The sequence below is a fragment of the Oryctolagus cuniculus genome, chromosome 9 (assembly GCF_051225735.1).
Source record: "Oryctolagus cuniculus isolate XC-2025 breed Fujian yellow rabbit chromosome 9, ASM5122573v1, whole genome shotgun sequence".
In the NCBI taxonomy this organism is placed as follows: Eukaryota; Metazoa; Chordata; class Mammalia; order Lagomorpha; family Leporidae; genus Oryctolagus; species Oryctolagus cuniculus.
In genome coordinates, this window is record NC_142875.1 from 124,226,996 (window position 1) to 124,247,299 (window position 20,304).

The 20,304-nt window shown below is 43.6% G+C and overlaps 1 protein-coding gene across 3 annotated transcripts in view; it reads right to left on the minus strand.

Moving 5' to 3' along the window:
• Positions 1-20,304, minus strand: part of ITPR2 (inositol 1,4,5-trisphosphate receptor type 2) — a 536,564-nt gene that overhangs the window by 421,565 nt on the left and 94,695 nt on the right. For 2 of the 3 annotated variants that reach the window (XM_089304708.1, XM_051850872.3), the window contains 3 exons: positions 4,748-4,863; positions 3,880-3,966; positions 1,414-1,572 (listed from right to left, as the gene is read on the minus strand). In XM_089304708.1, the coding sequence (XP_089160834.1) occupies positions 1,414-1,572; positions 3,880-3,966; positions 4,748-4,863 (362 nt within the window). Of the gene's footprint in view, positions 1-396; positions 453-1,413; positions 1,573-3,879; positions 3,967-4,747; positions 4,864-20,304 lie in introns of those variants that run through there. The other variant, XM_051850873.3, reaches the window with a different exon arrangement.

The following is a 20,304-nucleotide window of genomic DNA, read 5'->3' on the forward strand; positions in this document are numbered from 1 at the left end:
ATATAATTCACAGCAAATTCAATGGCCCCAATTTATGCCATCATTTTATCACGTTCCTTCAGAGCTTGAGCTCAGGTCTTATCTGTTTTGATGGTGAATTTTCATAAGCCACCTACAGGCAGGGACACAACACAGTGGAGGGGACTGGAAAGGGGACACTCACTGCAAGAAGGGGTATCTCTCTGCAAAGGCACAGGTTGCTCACAGACTGCATAAGCAGGTCTGAACACTTGAGAGTTGATTGTAATTAACCACCTACTGAAATTAAAATGTGGCATGCTCACAACAAACATCACAGAATGCCAAAACAAAAACAAGATGGGACTTGGGTTTTTCAGGATCAACACTGGACTGAGTGCATCACATTCCTGCATGCCATGCTTTTCCCAACCTTACCTAGGAAGGTATCACCAGACAATTTATTAACCAAATTAAATCATGAAGCTTGCATCCTGTGGAATTGAATTGCTTCTTTAATATTTACTGGAAAAAACACATTCACTATAAATAGAACACATTTCTAGGAGAAGAAATATCCAAAACCCATTAAAAATGTGCTCAAAGTATTGATTGATTAACCTCTGTCGGAATAATTATCCTTTAGATGACTCTGATTCCATGAAGCTAATATTTTTTTAATCTCAGCTACTGATCACCTGACCTAGTATCTGCAAGCTGTTCTGTTTACAAAAGTCACTTGGTGTTCAGTGCCAAGGCACTTACTGAAAATCTCCCAAGTGCTGGGGACTGTCACTTAACACTTTATTTATTAACCATGAATATATCAAAATATTGATCCTATCGAATCTTTCACATAATTTTTTCTCTACTATATGAAATAGCAGAAAAGGTTAGCAATTACTAAAATTTACATGACAATATGCACTTCTTCCACATTGTATTTTAAATATACACATGTACACATATATTTTAAATAGCTATCATCACCATGCAGGTGCCTAACCTGCAGGTCCTCATACATGACACACCAATTAGAACACAGAGTCAGTAAGAGGCCACTCCCAGAGCCGGCAAATGGAACACTTTCACGACTCATGGGGCTACTCTGTTAATTCCATGGAGCAGACATCTTTCCCTAAACACAGCTTTCTTCCCTAAAATCACACTCCCTCTTGATCTGACAAGGCAGTAAGTTCCACCCCTCTTTAAAAAGTCTCAACCAATAGTAAGATTGCTTAAGTTCTTTCACACAAACCATGACTTTTTTTAAATTAACCTGAACCCTTTCTACATTTTCTGAGCACAATTTGTACCATTTAACCTGCTAAAGATATTAACATAAAAGCATGTGCTGATTAAAAACTACTGTCTCCTTCATCATACTTCCTGGATTCTCTTCTCAAGAACGGTTTTCACCATGAACTTTTCCCCTCCGATTGCAAGTTCACATACATTGTCCCCCTCACTTCTCAGCTTCCAGAAGGGGTGAATGTAGAACCAGGACCCCTCGTTTCCGGCAGCATCCAGGGACACACGCATGGCGTTCTTCTCCAGCAAAGCAGGTAATCTCTTGTTGACGGTCAGATACTTGTTGCTTTTTATATGCAGTAGCTGTTGGGAAAAGACGTGGTCACCCCCTTATTCTTCAATGTTTCCACATACATCATACATCCATGTAACACAGCCTAAGGTTACATTTAAACAAAAGAGGTGTTTTCAGTTTCCGCCATGTTTTTTTTGTTTGTTTGTTTTTTGTTTTTTTGACAGGCAGAGTGGACAGTGAGAGAGAGAGACAGAGAGAAAGGTCTTCCTTTTGCCGTTGGTTCACCCTCCAATGGCCACCGCAGCTGATCCGATGGCAGGAGCCAGGTGCTTCTCCTGGTCTCCCATGGGGTGCAGGGCCCAAGGACTTGGGCCAACCTCCACTGCACTCCCGGGCCACAGCAGAGAGCTGGCCTGGAAGAGGGGCAACCGGGACAGAATCCGGTGCCTCGACCAGGACTAGAACCCGGTGTGCCTGTGCCGCAAGGCGGAGGATTAGCTTAGTGAGCCGCAGCGCCGGCCTCAAGTTGACTTTCTTAGATTCCTCCTCACTTCCATTCCCAATTCTGCCTCCTACTGAAGTGTGACAGGAGTGAAATAAACCAGGGTCACCTTTGAGTGAGTTTCCTCTGCTAAAACAGAAGAAAAGGGCTTTACAAAGGAGATCTGGGGGTTCCTACAGATCACATCCTCTCTCAAGGCTGGAACAGTCACAAAAAGAAAATATACTGCAGAAAACCAAGAAACTGAACTAACAACACACCAACCCACTGAGTGTTCTTCACATCCCTGCTCACAGGGAGCAGGCTGCACTTCCCAACAGGCTCTGCGACTTCCACAGGCCCCCGGCAGAAGCCTCATTCCTCACATCTCTGTGTTCTGTGGGCAAACTCGCTCCAAAAGCTCCAAAATCGCTACACTACTGAGTAGGGAAACTAAGACACAACAAGCTTCCCATCTACCATTATAACCATTTCCCTAAAAATGGTCATTTTAGTACCCCAGTGTAGGAATGAATTTATCTCAAGATAAAGGACGATTCTTTAAGGGGGCATGAATCAGCTTTTTAAAAAGCTCACTACCTGACCCTTGGATCTCACTTTACCATATACCAAAGGAAATCCTCATGGGCAAGATCCCACCCTTTGGGATCCACCATGACTCAGCCCCTGACTGAGGAGGCAAATATTTGCACTTCAGGTATCAAACAAGAATCTAAGTTTCACTGGCTGCCACTTCCTATTCATGAAGACCAGGTTAAGAGATGTTCTGTGTACAGAGGATTGCCCAAGGGATATGCAGCCCACCTAAGGGGGGGTCTCACAGGATCTGTCATTGGGCTGAGTCACAGACAGGGAGCCGCAGACCCAGGTCCTCTGCTCCTCTCCCACCACACAGCTGCTGTGACAGGCCTGTGCTCCGGCATCTTGCCATCGGCCAACACCAAAATATCAGGAGTGTTATTTCTAAAAACAGCTTGATGAAGCACCTCCTTGTGGCACTGACCGTGAGGAAGCTGTCAAGGCTATTGTTTAGTCAACAGTGTCCTCTTTGTGGAACACTTCCCTGGCTTACTTCTGGGAATGGTTGTACTTCTAGATCTCTTACGTGGCTCAGTGTCAGCGACCTCTGCCAATTCTGTACCTTCCTGTGCCTCCTTACATCTGCACGGGCAACAGATGGCTCTGACCCCGAGCTTACCAGATGTTACAACCCGGCTTTCATAAACACAACTCACCCTTCCACCCAACCATTATTTTCCTTTTGCCCCAACTGCCTTACTTATTTCTATTTTCTCTTATTATGTGCTGTATCTTTTGGAAAATGCCTTACATTCTTTCTTGGAACAAGGTGAGGCGTATATTAACAAATAACCCAGTAACGAGCTAAAAAAAGATCTAAATGAAGCACAGGAAAGGAATGTAGCTGAGATAAATCAGAACATGCATCCTCATTGGAATAGAGACCTGCCAATGACAACTCAAGGGAGATATCCATCCACAAGCACGATTTGAAAATTTCCCTTTCTACAAAATGGAACAATAAAGCTAACATCAAACATTAGCCCTGCTCATCTGAAGAACCACTTGTTAGACACAGGGCTTCGGGAAGGGCTTCCCATCATCTCCCTCTTGATAGAGTGACGGTGCACACAGCCAGATGGATTACAGCTTTCCAGGCACATACCAGACTTAGCTTAAACACATGGAAGAGTGTACTGAATACCCACTGAGCATTTCACACTTTCCATAACTCCCACCAAAGAACAAATGTGCCAGAATTTTAATCCTCATATGATACTATCCATAGGGGTAATGTAGTGCATTAGCCATAAAATATTTACCTCTTTCAAGAGAAAATAAATTAGAAACTTACTTGTATGACATTACTGTATTTCACAATTTCTCCCAACAGCTTCTTATTCTCTGATTCATTTTGCTTTTGTTCCAGTTCTGCAGCATGCTATCAGATGATTACCAAATGTTCAGGGAAGAAACAAAATCAAAGTACAATAAATGACAAAGAAATGAATTATCTTTTTGGTAACAAAGAACATAATCATGAATAAAACAGGCTGGTTGCTTTATTTCAGGTGCTTGCAGAGAGGGGGAGAAGGTGAGCAATAATTAAATAATCATAATACAGTATGAAAACGTCTCAATTTATTTTTAAAAAATTCAACCACAAATGTCTTGGGCCACTTTTATTTAGGAAATTTCAGAAGACTACCAGGCTCTTAAGTCATAAAATTACTTTAAGAAGGAATGTTGCCAGAAAAACCAACAGTTGTAGGAAACTCTTAACAGTCTCCAAGTGCAGTTTCCGCAGGACTTTTAGTGATGCCAAGTTAAGGTCTATCAAATTTACACTCAGCCAAATCAGCAACATACTTTCTCAATTATGTTTTGCCATCGTCTTTCAGGGACACAAATTCACTACTGTGGCAAGTAAAATACAACCGCACTGCATATTCCTCCAGAGCTTATGAACTGGCTTTAAGTTTGATGATGGGCTTCTAATTAGGACACACCCTAAAACTTAGCAGTATGTTAACTACAATGCCAGGAAACAGGTGGTCACACCCTATAGCTTAAAACACCCTTCCACTCTCAACGTGCTGCTACATCTATTCTGAATGTCCGTGAAATGGGTGAAATCTTTGAGTGAGAAAGCCGCAAACGCAGCTTTGGTTACTGCTGTGCATGGTCCGGGGTAGGTCAGACAAAGGTAAGACGGCCCTCACCTGCAGCTTCTTCAGCAGCGCAGCCTCCGTGTGGTTCCCTTGTTTTGCCTGCTTGGCTTTCCAATACTGCTTCTGGGCAGAGTACCGATTCATAGGGCACACCTTGAAGAGGCAGTCTATGACACACCAACAAACAAAAACCCCGTAACTAAGGCTACCAGCGCTTCGTACACGTCCCTTAGAGTCTAGTTTTGGAATCTTGAATTCTGTAAGTATAAAAAACACTTAAAGGGTAAACACTCCACTCTCCAGTGATCCTTTCCAAATAATTATTCAGACTCAATTAAAATATTCATTTTCCATCAACTTACTAGTGTTAAATAGTATTAAAGCCAGTGTAATTTTAAACATAAAACCCATGTAACTCCTATAAGGTGTCTCTTAATGATATTGAGGGACCTGGTGTTTGAAACTGCACAGAATGAGATGAGCGACGTTCACTGCCCCATGTGACCTTGTGCTTTAATACTTATGACTGAGATGTTATCTCTGACAGCAAAGTTATGCAGGAAGTAAAAACAATCACAGCTGAGCACTACAGTCATCCACTCCCCAGGCTTCCAAACACCAGGAGTGACTATGGTGTGGAAACCTCAGAGATACTGTGATAGGATGGAAAAATAAAGCACCACAGGGGCAGGCACAATGGGCCAAGCCACTGCCTGCGATGCTGGCACCCCGTGTCACAGGTCTGATTCTGATTCAGCTCTCTGCTAATGCAGCTGGGACGGCAGCAGATGCTATGGGCCACTGCAGCCATTTGGGGAATGAACCAGCGGATGGAAGCTCCCCTCCCCCCACCCTGTCTACCTCTCTATCACTCTTGCTCACTCTATCACTTTGCCTTTCAAATAAGTAAGTCATTTTTAAAAAAACAAAACACACACACAAAACCAGGATTATAGCCCAGACTCTTTCAAATATCAATAGAGGAAACCAGGGCCGGCGCCGTGGCTCAATAGGCTAATCCTCCACCTTGCGGCGCCGGCACACCGGGTTCTAGTCCCGGTCGGGGCGCCAGATTCTGTCCCGGTTGCCCCTCTTCCAGGCCAGCTCTCTGCTATGGCCAGGGAGTGCAGTGGAGGATGGCCCAGGTGCTTGGGCCTGCACCCCATGGGAGACCAGGAAAAGCACCTGGATCCTGGCTCCTGCCATCGGATCAGCGCGGTGCGTGGCTGCAGCGGCGGCCATTGGAGGGTGAACCAACGGCAAAGGAAGACCTTTCTCTCTCTGTCTCTCTCTCTGTCCACTCTGCCTGTCAAAAAAAAAAACAAAAAACAAAAAAAAAAAAAAAAAAAAAAAAAAAATAGAGGAAACCATTGCAATATCTGAATATTATAGCCCTGATTCTACTTCTAAATATCAATATAGGAAATTTCTCTGCAATGAGAAAAATAGGATTAAACAATTCTCCCATATTCCAATGATTTTATATGTCTGTGGAATAGATTACAATCTAGAATAAAGGTCAATTCACAAAATTTTATAATAAAAGTAATACAGAAAACCCAAATATCATTTTCATTTTTCTCACAAAAACTTTTTGGATTCAATATAACAAATTTATTGTATTTGATACATTAATACTTGGAATAATTCTCATTTTTCAAATGTTTATCACAAAAACAAAACTCACTCAACTTAAATATCCATTTTAGTCACATTATTGACTATAACATATATTTGTTCCATTCTCTTAAAAATTTCTGTAAAATTAGTTATATTTTAAAAGATTTGATCTTTTTCAAATTTCATTTTCTTCTGGTTTAAATATCATAGATAACCAAGAAATATGACTGTAAATGACCAGATGCTGGGGAGGGGTGGGGTGGGGGCTGGATGGAGGGTGGACAACAGGTACCTAAACACAGAAATAACAGGTTCTCCCTCAAGTTCCACAGCACAGGAGGGTTCACAACAACCGATATTACACTAGATTAAGAACTAGAAAAGAGGGGCCAGGGGTGGCACAGTAGTTTTAGCCGCTGCTTGTGACACCAGCATCCCATAGCAGAGTGCCAGTTCAAGTCCCAGTTGTTCCACCTGCTATCCAGAGCCCCGCTAAGGTGCTTGGAAAGGCAGAAGATTATAGCACAAGTATGTGGGCCCCTGCCACCCATCTAAGAGACCCAGATGGAATCCCTGGCTCCTGTTTCACCCTGGCCCACTCATGGTTGTTGTGGCCATTTAGGGGAAGAACCAGTGGATGGAAGATCACCCTTTCTTTGTCACTCCCTCTCTCTCTGCCACTCTGCCTTTCAAATAAATAAATCTTTTAAAAAAATTTAAAAAAGAACTGGAAAAGGGCTTCCAGAACATGTCAAGCAAAAAGAAAAGGAGGGGCCAGCACTGTGGCACAGTGGGTTAAAGCCGTGGCCTGAAACACCGGCACCTCACACGGGCACCGGTTCTAGCATCGGCTGCTCCTCTTCTGATCCAGCTCTCTGCTATGGCCTGGGAAAGCAGAGGAAGATGGCCCAAGTCCTTGGGCCCCTGCACCCATGTGGGAGACACGAAGAAGCTCTGGATCCTGGCTTTGGATCGGCACAGCTCCGGCCATTGCAGCCATCTGGGGTGTGAACCAGTAGATGGAAGACCTCTCTCTCTGTCTCTACCTCACTCTGTAACTCTGACTTTCAAATAAATAAAATAAATCTTTAAAAAAAAAAAAAAAAAGAAAAGGAAAGGAAATGCAACTGCTAGTTGCCAGGTTGGATACACTTAGTGTTGAAATACTGCATTGCACCCCATAAAAATGTAAAAGTATTACATGCTAATCAAAACAATTTTATTTTTAATAGTGAATTGAAAAGAGAATCCTAAGAAATAATATTACGCCTTATACCCATAAACACAAATTCTATTAATTCCCCCTCTCCCACACGTACACACAGGGTTAGGGAATACTAGTTCTTAACTTCTAGTTTAAAAGGTGCAAATATTTTATAGGAAGAGAAAAGAGAGACTTCTATCTGCTAAGAGTAGGCAGAGGAACCGAGGCCATTTTAATGACAGGACTCACCACTTGTCACATGAGTGTGAAAACCAAAACCCTCCATCTGAAAAATGCTTTTCTTGGCAGCAAAGCTGCCAAGCCCTGGAGACAACTTCCGGCATGTTAGCAGCTAGGAGGAGAACTACGCAAATGTGCTGGAGCACAGATACGCAGCGGTCCCAGTCTAAAGCAGCACGGTTGTTTCACTACCTGGTGTCGGGCAAGTTACAACACCCTGCAGCCCTGCTCAAGCCGAACAGACCTCCGACACCTACAGTGCGCCTCTGTGAATTCATTCGTGTATGGAAAAAAAAAAAAAAAAAAAAAAAAAAAACAGAACCGCCGTGGTCCTCCCTGACTACAGCTCCCTAAACAAGTGCGTTAGGAAATGCTCCTTCGACAGAGAAGACAGCTGTCCTCATTTCTAGATCACCTAGAAGCCCTGCTACTTAACAGCACTGCTGGGTAGCAGCAAATAAATGGACTCCGTCAGAGCCAAGCACTGGGGACCCTGTGGCTGTCCCTGGGAGGCGTCCGGCCCGGAGCTGCTCCGTCTCCTTCAAATTTCCCAGGGGAGCTCAGGAAGGTGCTGCGAGGCAGAGATGTGTGCAGCCAACCAGACCAGGCACGGGAGGTCAGAAAAGGCTTCCCAAAGGAGAAGAAAGGCCAAACGTTCAAGAACCAGTAGTAATGCAGCACACAGGCCTGCGGTCCGAAAGAAAGCGCAGAGGGGTGGGTGCTCGCAGCTGAGTCAAGGCCGGGTACAAAGGCAGAGCGGAAAGGCCAGGCCCCGGCTCTCCGTGCAGGGAAACTGCCCACTGGGCCGTGAGAAGAACCTGGAGATGGGAGCTGAGTCAGGACCCGTGGGGTTACCCTGCAGACTAAGGATGAGGGGCTCCAGCCCTGGAAAACCGTGAATTCTAATGAGAGCAGGAGAAAGGCGCCGAGGGCATGAGACCAGATGGGTACAAGAGCTCACTGTGAGAGTGATGAGAGCGGCGTTCAGAAGTGCAGTGCGACAGAGTTTTAGGGTAGTCATGGACTTGAAAGAAAGCAGCTGAACCAAGGGGCTGACCAATCTATGACCATAATGGCCACAATGGCCAGAGCTGTGCCAATCTAAAGCCAGGAGCCAGGAGACTTCTTCCAGATCTCCCATGTGGGTGTAGGGTCTAAGGACTTAGGCCATCTTCTACTGCTTTCCCAGGCCACAGCAGAGCTTGATTGGAAGGGGAGCAGCTGGGTCTTGAACCAGTGCACAGATGGGATACCGGCACTTCAGGCCAGGGTTTAACCCACTGCGCCACAGCACCCGCCCCAATAAAATAAATCTTAAAAAAAAAAAGAAAAACTTTAAAAAAAATAAAATAGCCAATCTGCTTCTGCATGGGAACCAACGCCAAGGGCTGTTTTGCTGGGAAGAGGGGAACGCAGGGCGTACACGTTTGTCTATACCAAAACTTCTATCCGTAGTGGCAAGGATGTGTGTGTTCATTCTCTGCCTCCTTTAGAACACATAAAGAGCAAAAATCGCCTGGTCTTGGGCTGCTCACACACTTTGTCTGATTTCAAATGTACTTCACCAGAAGTGTGAATAACACCTCCACGCCTGTCACAGGGATGCTGACATGCACAAAGAGATAATCCCGGGAAACTTCCTGGGAACTTTCAGGCCAACTTATAAATGCAAGGTATTAGGGTTCATACCGTCTCATCCTTTCAGCAACTGCCTCACCAAGAATAAAAGATGACTAAACCATCACAGATACCTCAGCAAGGAGCAACAAAACAGAGAATTTCCAGATTAAACCGGAACGCACACCAAGGGTTCCCAATTAACACGGTGTTGCCCTTTGTTGAAAGACACCATGAGGCGCTTGCGTATAAAATCCTCAAAGTCTCTGCAACAGGATGGCGAGTTGCATGACCTCAGAGCATCTTTGAAAACATGCAGGTGCTATCACCAGCACCTCTGACAATGAAGTGTCCTCTGGCAGACAGCAATTCAGCAAGTCAGCTGTTTCACAGCCAGCCCTGTTCTGGAATCAGCTCTTGGATTCCATTTGGTCTCGTAATGGCAGCCGTGTAGACTGCTAAGAAAAAGGTGTTGGGGGCTCAGATTGGAAATCCTGTCTGAATTATGTTTTAATTAGCTCACAGAAACCTTATCAGCATTTCACAACTCCAGAAAATTAAAAAAAAAAAAAAAAAAAAAAAACAGGCATTCACCTCCTAGGGTAAGCAACAGAAGCACAAATAAAAGAAAATAATTTGAGTGAAATTTCCAAAAAGTTTAGCCTTTAGACCTGGGGCCAACAATTTCGCAGAATTGCCGAAGTCCAACAAGACATAATACGTACAGTCAGGCAATATTACAAGAACAATGGCTTAGGAAGAGCACTTTTTTATTTTTACAACTGTGTCAGGAAATTAAGCTTCCCAGATGTAATCGTTTCAAATGGAAGGAACTGCTGGCTTTTTAGCCTGCTTACAAATACTAACAGAAGGAAAAAATACAAAAGCCATTCAAGTGGCAGGGACATAAAATCCAGGGCAGGGAGCACTGTGACATCAAAGAACCCACTTTCCCATGTGATTTCATATAAATCTGGCAGGAACCAAATCTAAACCTCCACTTGCAACACCCAGCGCGTTCTGCTCTGCACCGGAAAGTCACCTTCCACGACATCGTGCAGTCTCTGCACCTAGAAACTGACTTCAGAACCTCAGCGCTGTCACAGGTGAAGTTCAGGGATATCTTGGTAATGGTGGAAAGAGAACTCACTTTCTCAATTCTCCTACTATGATTTAAGTGAGGGGAAGCACATTAAACCCTCAGCCAGTGCCTATCCCAAGGAGAGAGGGAGGGTAGCTTGTAAAATGACCTCATACCTATTGACTACCTACTGGCAACCTGGTTACTGAGGACTTTATTACCTTTACATGGAGGAAGGTGGGGAGGGAGAGGATGCGGGAGGATTCTTTCTTTATATAGAAAGGATGTCACAGAGTTCAATGACAACAATGGCCTCTGTAACCCAAGAGCAGGCTAGTGCTTTGCCAGTGATAAAATGCAAAGTGGTAACTAGAGTCTCCCCAGGGGAAGTGACAGGCAGATAAGGGCCTGCGGACACCAGCAATCAGAATGCAGACCCATCACAGGCAGGGGTGCATTCATTAAGCGAAAATATCACAAATCTGGTTTTTTTTGTTTGTTTGTTTGTTTGGTTTTGGTTTTCTTGCTTTTAGGTTGCTCTAAGAAACACATCTTGAAACACAGTGCTTGGATGAAATGCTTGATGTTTATAGGTCTTACAAAGGAGTATGTTTTGGCCAGCGCCGTGGCTCAACAGGCTAATCCTCCGCCTTGCGGCGCCGGCACACCAGGTTCTAGTCCCGGTCGGGGCGCCGGATTCCGTCCCAGTTGCCCCTCTTCCAGGCCAGCTCTCTGCTGTGGCCCGGGAGTGCAGTAAAGGATGGCCCAAGCACTTGGGCCCTGCACCCCATGGGAGACCAGGAGAGGCACCTGGCTCCAGGCTTCAGATCAGCGCGGTGCACCGGCCGCAGCGGCCATTGGAGGGTGAACCAACGGCAAAGGAAGACCTTTCTCTCTGTCTCTCTCTTTCTCACTGTCCACTCTGCCTGTCAAAAAAGAAAAAAGAAAGGAGTACGTTTTGTTTCGTTTTAGCACAGAGATTTCAAACCAAAGGTCCACGGCCCCCATCTTAGCCAGCAGAGTGAATGCATTACCGTGTGTTCGGGAGCACAGCCAGGGAGTCCATCGCGTCTGTTAAGAAACATGAAAATTCCACACACACAGGGTGGGCAGCCTTGGGGCTCACCCAACATGGGACATCCCGGAGCTGACTTCACCTGGTTCAGCACCCAAGAGGAAGAGAGATGGCCTTCGCCTCAGTCTTGTAAACTGAATGTGAGAACTCAGAAGGACCCCAGATAAAATCTGACCTTTCCCTTCCCTGTGATAAATATGCAAAAACTCAGAAAGTGAGTTGCCTTGGCTCTTGATGATAGAATCGCTAAATGAAAACACATTCTACATATGAACAAGTTCAACCACACACAGGATGCTGGAACACTCACCCTGAGTGGCTGCTCAGCCTCTGGGGGAAAGATCTTAAGGCCCCAGTATCCTTTAGGCACACAGAACGCTCTGTAAACCACAGATGGTTCTCCCATTGAGACCACGGGATCCCCACACACACTTGACTGCTAGCCGGGCTGCTGTTGTCTTTTTTAACTCCATGTTCCAGAGAAGGAAACTGAGACCTTTTATAAGTCCCTAAGTTGGCGAGGACCAGAGCTGGAATTTGAGCCGAGATTCTCTGAACTCAACACATGTGCCGCTGGCTGTGCAAGGCGCCATGTGGAGGCAGGTTTGTCATGTTGAGGCAAAACCTGTCTCATTCTGGACGCTGGTCCTAGTTCCACAGGAACACCTCAAGGCCACCTAGAGGAAAGCTGACTTCCCTCCACACACAGCAGAAAGTCCTTAAAATAGGCCATTTTTCTCACCAAACACTCAAAACACCTCTTTCCTATAATAAATGTAATTTTAGTCAATTAAAGACTGAACTGTGAAAGCATTCATTACAGCACTTAATAATGTATTCAGCTTGGGCCGGCACTGTGGTGTAGTGGGTACAGCCACAGCTTGCAGTGCTGGCACCGGCAGACGAGACCTGGAAGAAGCTCCTGGCTCCTGGCTTTGGATCGGCAAAGCTCTGGGCGTTGTGGCCATCTGGGGAGTGAACCAGCAGATGGAAGACCTCTCTCTCCTTCTCTCTCTCTCTGCCTCTCCTTCTCTCTCTGTGTAACTGCGACTTTCAAGTAAAATAAATAAAAATCTTTAAAAAAATAACATATTCAGCATGTAGACAGTGGAAGATATGCCTCAGCTCTTACACTACCAGTCTTGCAACAGAATACAACTTCCAAAGAAATATTATGAAGATAAATATATACATATGTGCAATAGTTAACATACTTCAAAAGAAACTAATGAACATTTTTTCATGGGAAATATGCCAAATGTGTGTATACAATTAAATAAGTACTAAAACATCAATAAGAAAGTTACAAAATCTTGGTCTCAAAGAGATTAATTACCTGATTCATACATTAATGGGTAAGTACTCAGGAACAAATGAAAATTTATTGTTTGCTCATGCGGAACATAGAGGAAAAATAAAGTTCAAATGCACTAACGCTAATTTATATTCTTGTGTCTGAATTTCAGCACTAAGCAAATCATTACACTAGACATCAGTGGAACTCGCTTTCAGAAAGATATATATTTTTAAATTAATTTTCTCTTTCTCAATGTGCATGTTAATATAATAAGTATACTTATTTAGAAATCAAAAAGCAAGTCTTTAAGTTCAATATATTACACAGATATCAGATATAAAAAAGGAAGTAAATTTATACATGTATTCAGACATATACATGGCTGTGTTTACATATATGCACATATAATTTTTATACTGTTTCACAAAATGTTTATACGTAAGTATATATTTCTAGTGTCTCCTGTATAGCAAAGGTCATGATACACATTACCTCATTTCACTACAAACCTTTGCAGGCAAGCATTAGTTTTATAAATGACAACACAACACTTCACATTATAAAGATCTAGCTTAAAGACTTCATTTTTAGAATTAACCTTCATATCAATCTCTAGCCAAAATCCATATTCATGATTAAATAGAAAATATCTTATATTTACCAAATTAAAGCTTCAAAAAATATACCTAGGTATGCTCACTGAAATTCAAATACATGATACTCCAACATTCCCTGATTTCAAATCCCTAGATGCTAAAATTTTCCTACAAGGATGCAAATATAGGTCAGAAGGAGACTCTGGAGTTCTTAACTGTGAACACAGCAGTGAGGCAGAGACACATGGAACATACAATGCTCTAATAGGTCAATAAGCAAACTTAATTCAGATAAATTAACTTTATAGAGGTAAGCTTGCCTTTTTAAACTAGGTTTATCATGACAGTAATAACTCCTGGCCTAAATTTTTTAATGAAAAGTCTAGCAGAGTATATTTTATGCCAAGTCGTAGTTATATAACGGAGATACTCATATTGAAGAAGTGCTTGCTAATCAATGTCCTAGTACTGAATTAATAGCTGTTCTCAATGGGAAACCTAAACGCAAATCAGATGGTTACGTTAGCTCTTCTGTGAGGAGCATCTGTCCATAAGAATAAAAGGATCATGGTGTCCCATTTGTCATTACTGATGTAAATTTGGTTATTACCAAGAAGAAGCATCTACAGAGAGTTGAGAAATCAATGAACCAGGTCTGAAATCAACTTACTTGGTTTCAACCAGGATTTCTGAATGGAATGAAACAAAATTCAATGGAAGTGGAACCAAGAGGGCAAAGGGAACAGGAAAGGCTTGGAGAATAAGGACTCAGCTGCTCCCAATTCCAGCCATGAACACTGTGCTGTCGCACCTGAACAGCTGCTGCTGCTTCACAGAACTGGAACTAACCAGAGGAGGAGGAGTGCATCCCGAGTGGGGGCTCCGTTTCAGGTGCTCTAAGTGGCCGCTGAACAAATCAGCCCGTGCCCAAAGCTGGGCAAATGGGAAAGCAAGAAACAGAACGTCATGGTCTCTGGAGGGCAACAGTAGGAACTGAGAAACATCGCACAACACGGAGAAGACAAAGACCACAATCTCATTTCACGTTGCTGAAGGTCTATACAAAAGGGAGAAGAAAAGTGTTTGCCTTGTATTGATCCAGGATCGAAGCAACTTTTCGTCTAATGGAAAGGAAAACTTGCCAACAATTGGAAGAAATCCAAAAACTACAAATCACTCACTGGCAAGAAAACTTTGCTTCAGCAACCTGAGGTGGAGACCGCTGACAAGGTGTGCACCAGGAGCTCGCGTGGGGAAGGATGGCAACTTTGGATGCGAACTGAATTGCGGCAGAGCTGACTGGCAGGAGGGAGAGGGACAGAATTCACATGCTGTATTCACACAGAAAGCCCAGGTCATCTGCCTCAGCTGTATGTATCGGTCTGTGGTTTGGCCGGGCATCTCAGTACTACAGAAACCAGGAAGTTCTAGGCCAGGACCCTACAAGTCTGCTGCTACTATTGGTCAGTGGGATATGGAAATGTTCTATGTTCAAGCACTGTGTAAATATTCATTATTATTACTTCCAACGTGACCCTGCAGATGAACAAACACAACTGTGTTTACATCTTGGAGCTTCGGGAGCGTGACGCTTGTTGTGATATTTCTCACTTAAAGTTTTAGTTTGGTAAATTGTACCCAGATTAGAAGAGGATGGGGGAGGAGGCAGGCACTTGGTCAGCACTTGAGATGTCACTTCTAACGCCCATATTCCATATCTAAGCGCCTGAGTTTCCATCTCAGCTCTGCTTCCCATTCCAGCTTCCTGTTCATGTGCTTTCTAGGGGTAGTAGGTGACGGCTCAAATGGTTGGGCCCCTGCCAACCACATGGGAGACCTGGACTGAGTTCCTGGTTCCTTTCTTCAGCCTGGCCCCCCCCAGTTTCCACTACTGTAGGCAATTGGGACGTTGGGGAGAGAGATTTCTCTCTCTCTCTCTCTCTCTCTCTCTCTCTCTCTCTGTGTGTGTGTCTGCCTTTCAAATAAAAACAAATAAAAATTTTTAAAAGATGAACAGCCAAAGAAAGAATTATAAACAAACAAAAAAAACCTTTTTACCCAACACAGATGCACACACAAACAGCAGCTGTGGCCGGCACCGCGGCTCACTAGGCTAATCCTCCGCCTAGCGGCGCCGGCACACCGGGTTCTAGTCCCGGTCGGGGCGCCGGATTCTGTCCCGGTTGCCCCTCTTCCAGGCCAGCCCTCTGCTGTGGCCAGGGAGTGCAGTGGAGGATGGCCCAGGTGCTTGGGCCCTGCACCCCATGGGAGACCAGGAAAAGCACCTGGCTCCTGGCTCCTGCCATCGGATCAGCACAGTGCGCCGGCCGCAGCGCGCCGGCCGCGGCGGCCATTGGAGGGTGAACCAACGGCAAAGGAAGACCTTTCTCTCTGTCTCTCTCTCTCACTGTCCACTCTGCCTGTCAAAAAAAAAAAAAAAAAAAAAAAACAGCAGCTGTGATATTTAACAACCAAACACTACATACCAGGTACAATGATAAAAGCTTTCTATAAAAGGGTTTCTTTGATCTCCACGGAAAACTCCAAGACATGTATTAGTGTCCTTCCCATCGGTCAGACACTGGAACTACACCTGAGATGAGCCCCTGCCCAGGGTCACGGACCTTGCAGGTGGCAGAGCCCATACTCCAGAGTGTATGCTTTCAGACACCAGAGGCAGAAGGCACACAATCCAGCCTGCGTGTGTGTGGAAGGTGGAGCTGGGATGTGAGAGGAGGGGCAGCAGGCCACTGAGAGAGACGGCTGGGTGCCTGGAGCAGGAGACAGGACACAGAATGACAACAGTGGCTGCCTCATTTGCTGCTTGTCTCTTCTCACACCTGTTTTCATTTACTCCACGGCTGTAACTGACTGGTTGGCTGTTCCGTCCTCCACTCCTTACATCCTCCCTCTCTCTGTGGTTTCATCCTCAGCTCTCTTTCCTAATCATTTTCTTCCTTTCACACTCTCTCATTTCCCTTCTTCCCCAGAACTTCCTTCTTCTGTCCCCTGAACTTTCACTGTACTTTTCTTTCTCTCCTTTTTGTGATTCTAAAATTGTCCTAAAAAAAGTATGAGTATTTTCTTTACATGAGTTTATGTCTTTTGTATTTTAAACAAAAACGTAGCTAAGTGGGGCATTTTTGTTAACAAAATTCAACTTAAAATAAAATGCAAAATATACATACTTATATATCTAACAGATTTTGGGTCTAGAGTATACAAAGTAGTCTTAGAATTCAATAAAAGAAGACACACAATCCAATAAGATTGGACATGTTACTAAAAATATACATGAAAGCCAAACAAGCTCATAAATAGTGCTCAAAATCATTCATAGTTAGAGAAATGCAAATTAAAACAACAATTATATACCACTGCATGTCCACTAGAACGGCAAAAACTAAAAAGAATGACAGTGTGATGTGCTGGTAAGTATCTGCAGCAACTGTTAACCCTTGCAAGTGAGTCATTTGAACACAAAGTAGTTCATCTACTTTGGAGAACATTTTAGTAGTTTAAAAGTTAAGCATACACTCACTGTATGATCCAGTAATCTCATTCCAAGATATTAACCCAGGAGAATTAAAACATGTCTACACTAAGCCTGGTAAGCAACACTCATCATTATTCATAAAGCCAAAAAGGGTGAGGGCAATACAACTCAAGCATTCAAGTCCACATGTAGTAACACATCCATGCAACAGAACACCACTCAGCCAAGAAAAAAGAAAGGGAACAAATTTCTGACAAACACAATAGCATGAAAAAATCTGGGATATGTCACATTAAGCAAAAGAAGCCAGATGCAAAAGACCTTGCACCACATGACCCAATTTATATGAAAAAAAAAAAAAAAAAAAAAGATCATCTACGGTTACCAGAACTAGGGTGGTGAAAAGAACTAACTAGACAGGGGCACAAAGGAATTTAGGGGGTGGGGCAAGTGTGGTCACAGGGTCGACTGCACAGCTAGATATTCACCAACAGTCAGTGAACACTTAAAATGAGGAGATTTTATGCTATGCAAATTACTGTACCAAAAAAACTGGAAAAAATGAGTCTGTCTGTATACAGCTCTCCATGGCTTACTTTTCAATGGATCAGTGGTTGCTCATAAGTATTCTTAATATAAACAACAAACTTTAATTGTTTGGCCTGCAGGAACACTGGGGTGACTTGTTTGCTGTATCACAGGATCTAGCTGACTTTCTTCCACGTGGTAGCTCTCAAAAAGATTTGGTGACTGACGGACAGGATGCACCCAGGGGTATAGCAGGTAAAGCTGGTTAAATACAGTGAGTTAAACTTTCCTAAACACAGTACCCAATAAAAGTTGGGCTTAATCCACAGCTTAATTTAACATGGAGAAGAGAATACCTCAAAATACCTTATCACAAACAAAAGTGAGTTTGTCAACAAAGTCTGGGGTAGCTCAAACAGAAGAAAGGGATGAGCCTATCTGACCTTGGAGGAAAGAACTGACTATCTGAGCATCAAGATTAAAGAACCCACTGCATGAATGCACACCAAATATGTTCAATCATGAGTTCACAATTATTTTTTTAAAACACTTACTGGTCAGCTTTGGAGGTTACAGTAGAACTTATTACTCTACAAAGTGGAAGATAAAGGAAAATGAGCACTAAACAAGAGAGGAAAAAAGGACAATCAACATTTGAGCACTTAAAACTTCATGGAAAATGGAAGTAAGCCATAAATTTAGGGGAGAGCCTTGGACCAGACAGTGAAGAATCCTGTTCAGATGCCCACTTCTGACATCACAGTATGTAGGTTTGATTCCCAGCTCCAACTCCTAATTCCAGCTTCCTACACTGCAGACCCTGAGAGGAGGCGGTGATGGCTCCAGGGTTTAAGTTCCCGCCAACCACACAGGAGACCTGGTTAAATTTCCAGCTTCGAATTGTAGCCCTAAGTCCATCCATGACCACTGAAGGCATCTGGAGAGTAAACCTAAGGATGGAGTGCACTCTCTCTCTCTCTCGCTCCTTCTCTCTCTCTCTCTCTCTCAGAAAGACAGAAAGTGAGAAAGAAACTTTTAAAAGAAATATATTGGGGGCTGGTACTGTGGTGTAGCAGGTAAAGCTACCACCTACAGTGCCAGCATCCCGTATGGGCACCAGTTCAAGTCCCAGCTGCTCCACTCCCAATCCAGCTCTGTGCTATGGTGCTGGAAACAGTACAAGATGGCTCAAATCCTTGGGCCCCTGCACCAGCATAGGAGACCCCAAAGAAGCTCCTGGCTCCTGGCTTCAGATCAGCAAAGCTCCAGCCATTGTGGCCAAATGGGGAGTGAACCAGGGGATGGAAGATCTCGCCCTCTCTCTTTCTGCCTCTCCTTCTCTCTCTAACTCTGACTTTCAAATAAAATAAATAAATCTTTTTAAAAAAAAATAAATTTATTTTGGTGAAAAAAATTTGAAATCTAACTGCACAGTTTTTTTCATAATACACATCTCCCAGGAACTTGTTGAAGACCCCTGGGGCACACAGAAGGACGTGTGTGACGCATCGCCAAGGGGAAAGGCAAGCTGCACACACACTGGACAGCGAGATCCCAGGTGACAAACTCAACAGCATGCTTCACAGTGAAGAGCCTGGGCACCATCTGTTATTTGCTGTCCCTGAGGAATCGGAGTGGGTGTTGGAGAGAAGGGAAAATGATTTTACTTTGTTCCTTTTATTATTTTTATTAAACTCTTAGAGCAATAAGTTTCTAAATAAAACTTCTCACTTTTTGCAGAAAAAGCAATTTAATTGATTATGGACTATGTATTAGAACCTTGTAACCAGGCTACACTGCCTCCTGGAAGAAGCCCAAATTTGTTCTTATAACGAAAAGCATAGAACAAAGTTTCAAACAGTGAGTGCAGACTGTAACCATGCAGTTTCTCTTTCTGTTTTAGGGGAAAGGAGCGAAGAATGAGAATGAGTCACAGGTACTTCTGCTATCATTGTCATCAAATTATTTTCAATTTCACATTTAGAAAAGGTCATTTAATTATCTGCTTCATTTAGCATTTGCCTGTTCTCTCCCAAGGAACTCATTTCAACGGCATCCATTAAAGAATGAGACAGGAACCCAGCTGAGGGGGCTCCAGGCCATGCCTGCAGCCAGTGGTACCCTCTCAGCCTACAAACCCCGCCCAAGAGAAATGTCTTCATCTTCACCTTGGGTTAGAAACTAGAAAAACCTCTCAAACTGAGAACAATGAGAATCCCACAACAATTAAAATTACTTTTCTTGGGGCAAGCATTTGGCTGGGCAGTTAAGACGCCAGCATCTCATATCAGACTGAAAGCTCCGCTTCCAATTCCAGCTTCCCGCTAATGCACAGCCTCAAGTAGTTTGGTCCCTGTCAGCCACACAGGAGAGCTAGACTGAGTTCTGGGCTCCTGGCTCCAGCCAGTCCATATGTGTTAAAGACATCTGCTCAGTGTATTAGCAGATGGGAGATTCTCTCTCTCTCTCTCTCTCTCTCTCACACACACACACACACACACACACACACAGTGGAATGATTAAATTAATATATGCATTACCTTATATACTTTTTTTGTGTTTGGTAAGGACATTTAAAAATCTACTCTCTCAGCGATTTTCAAGTACACAGCAGTACAGTGTTATTAGCTATAGTCACTAGGCTGTATAATGGAGCTTTCCACTTTATTCCTCTAACTGAAATGTTGTACTAGCCAGCTGTATGCACATCAATGCATAAATAGTCCTGTCAGATCACAGTGACAGCTTTTAAAGTCAGGAAATCTCTTTTTAATATGAAAGTATTACAGGTAAAGAAGAAGAAGAATCTTTTTTAAGAAGAATCATCATCTTAATCTAGGAACCATGAATCCCT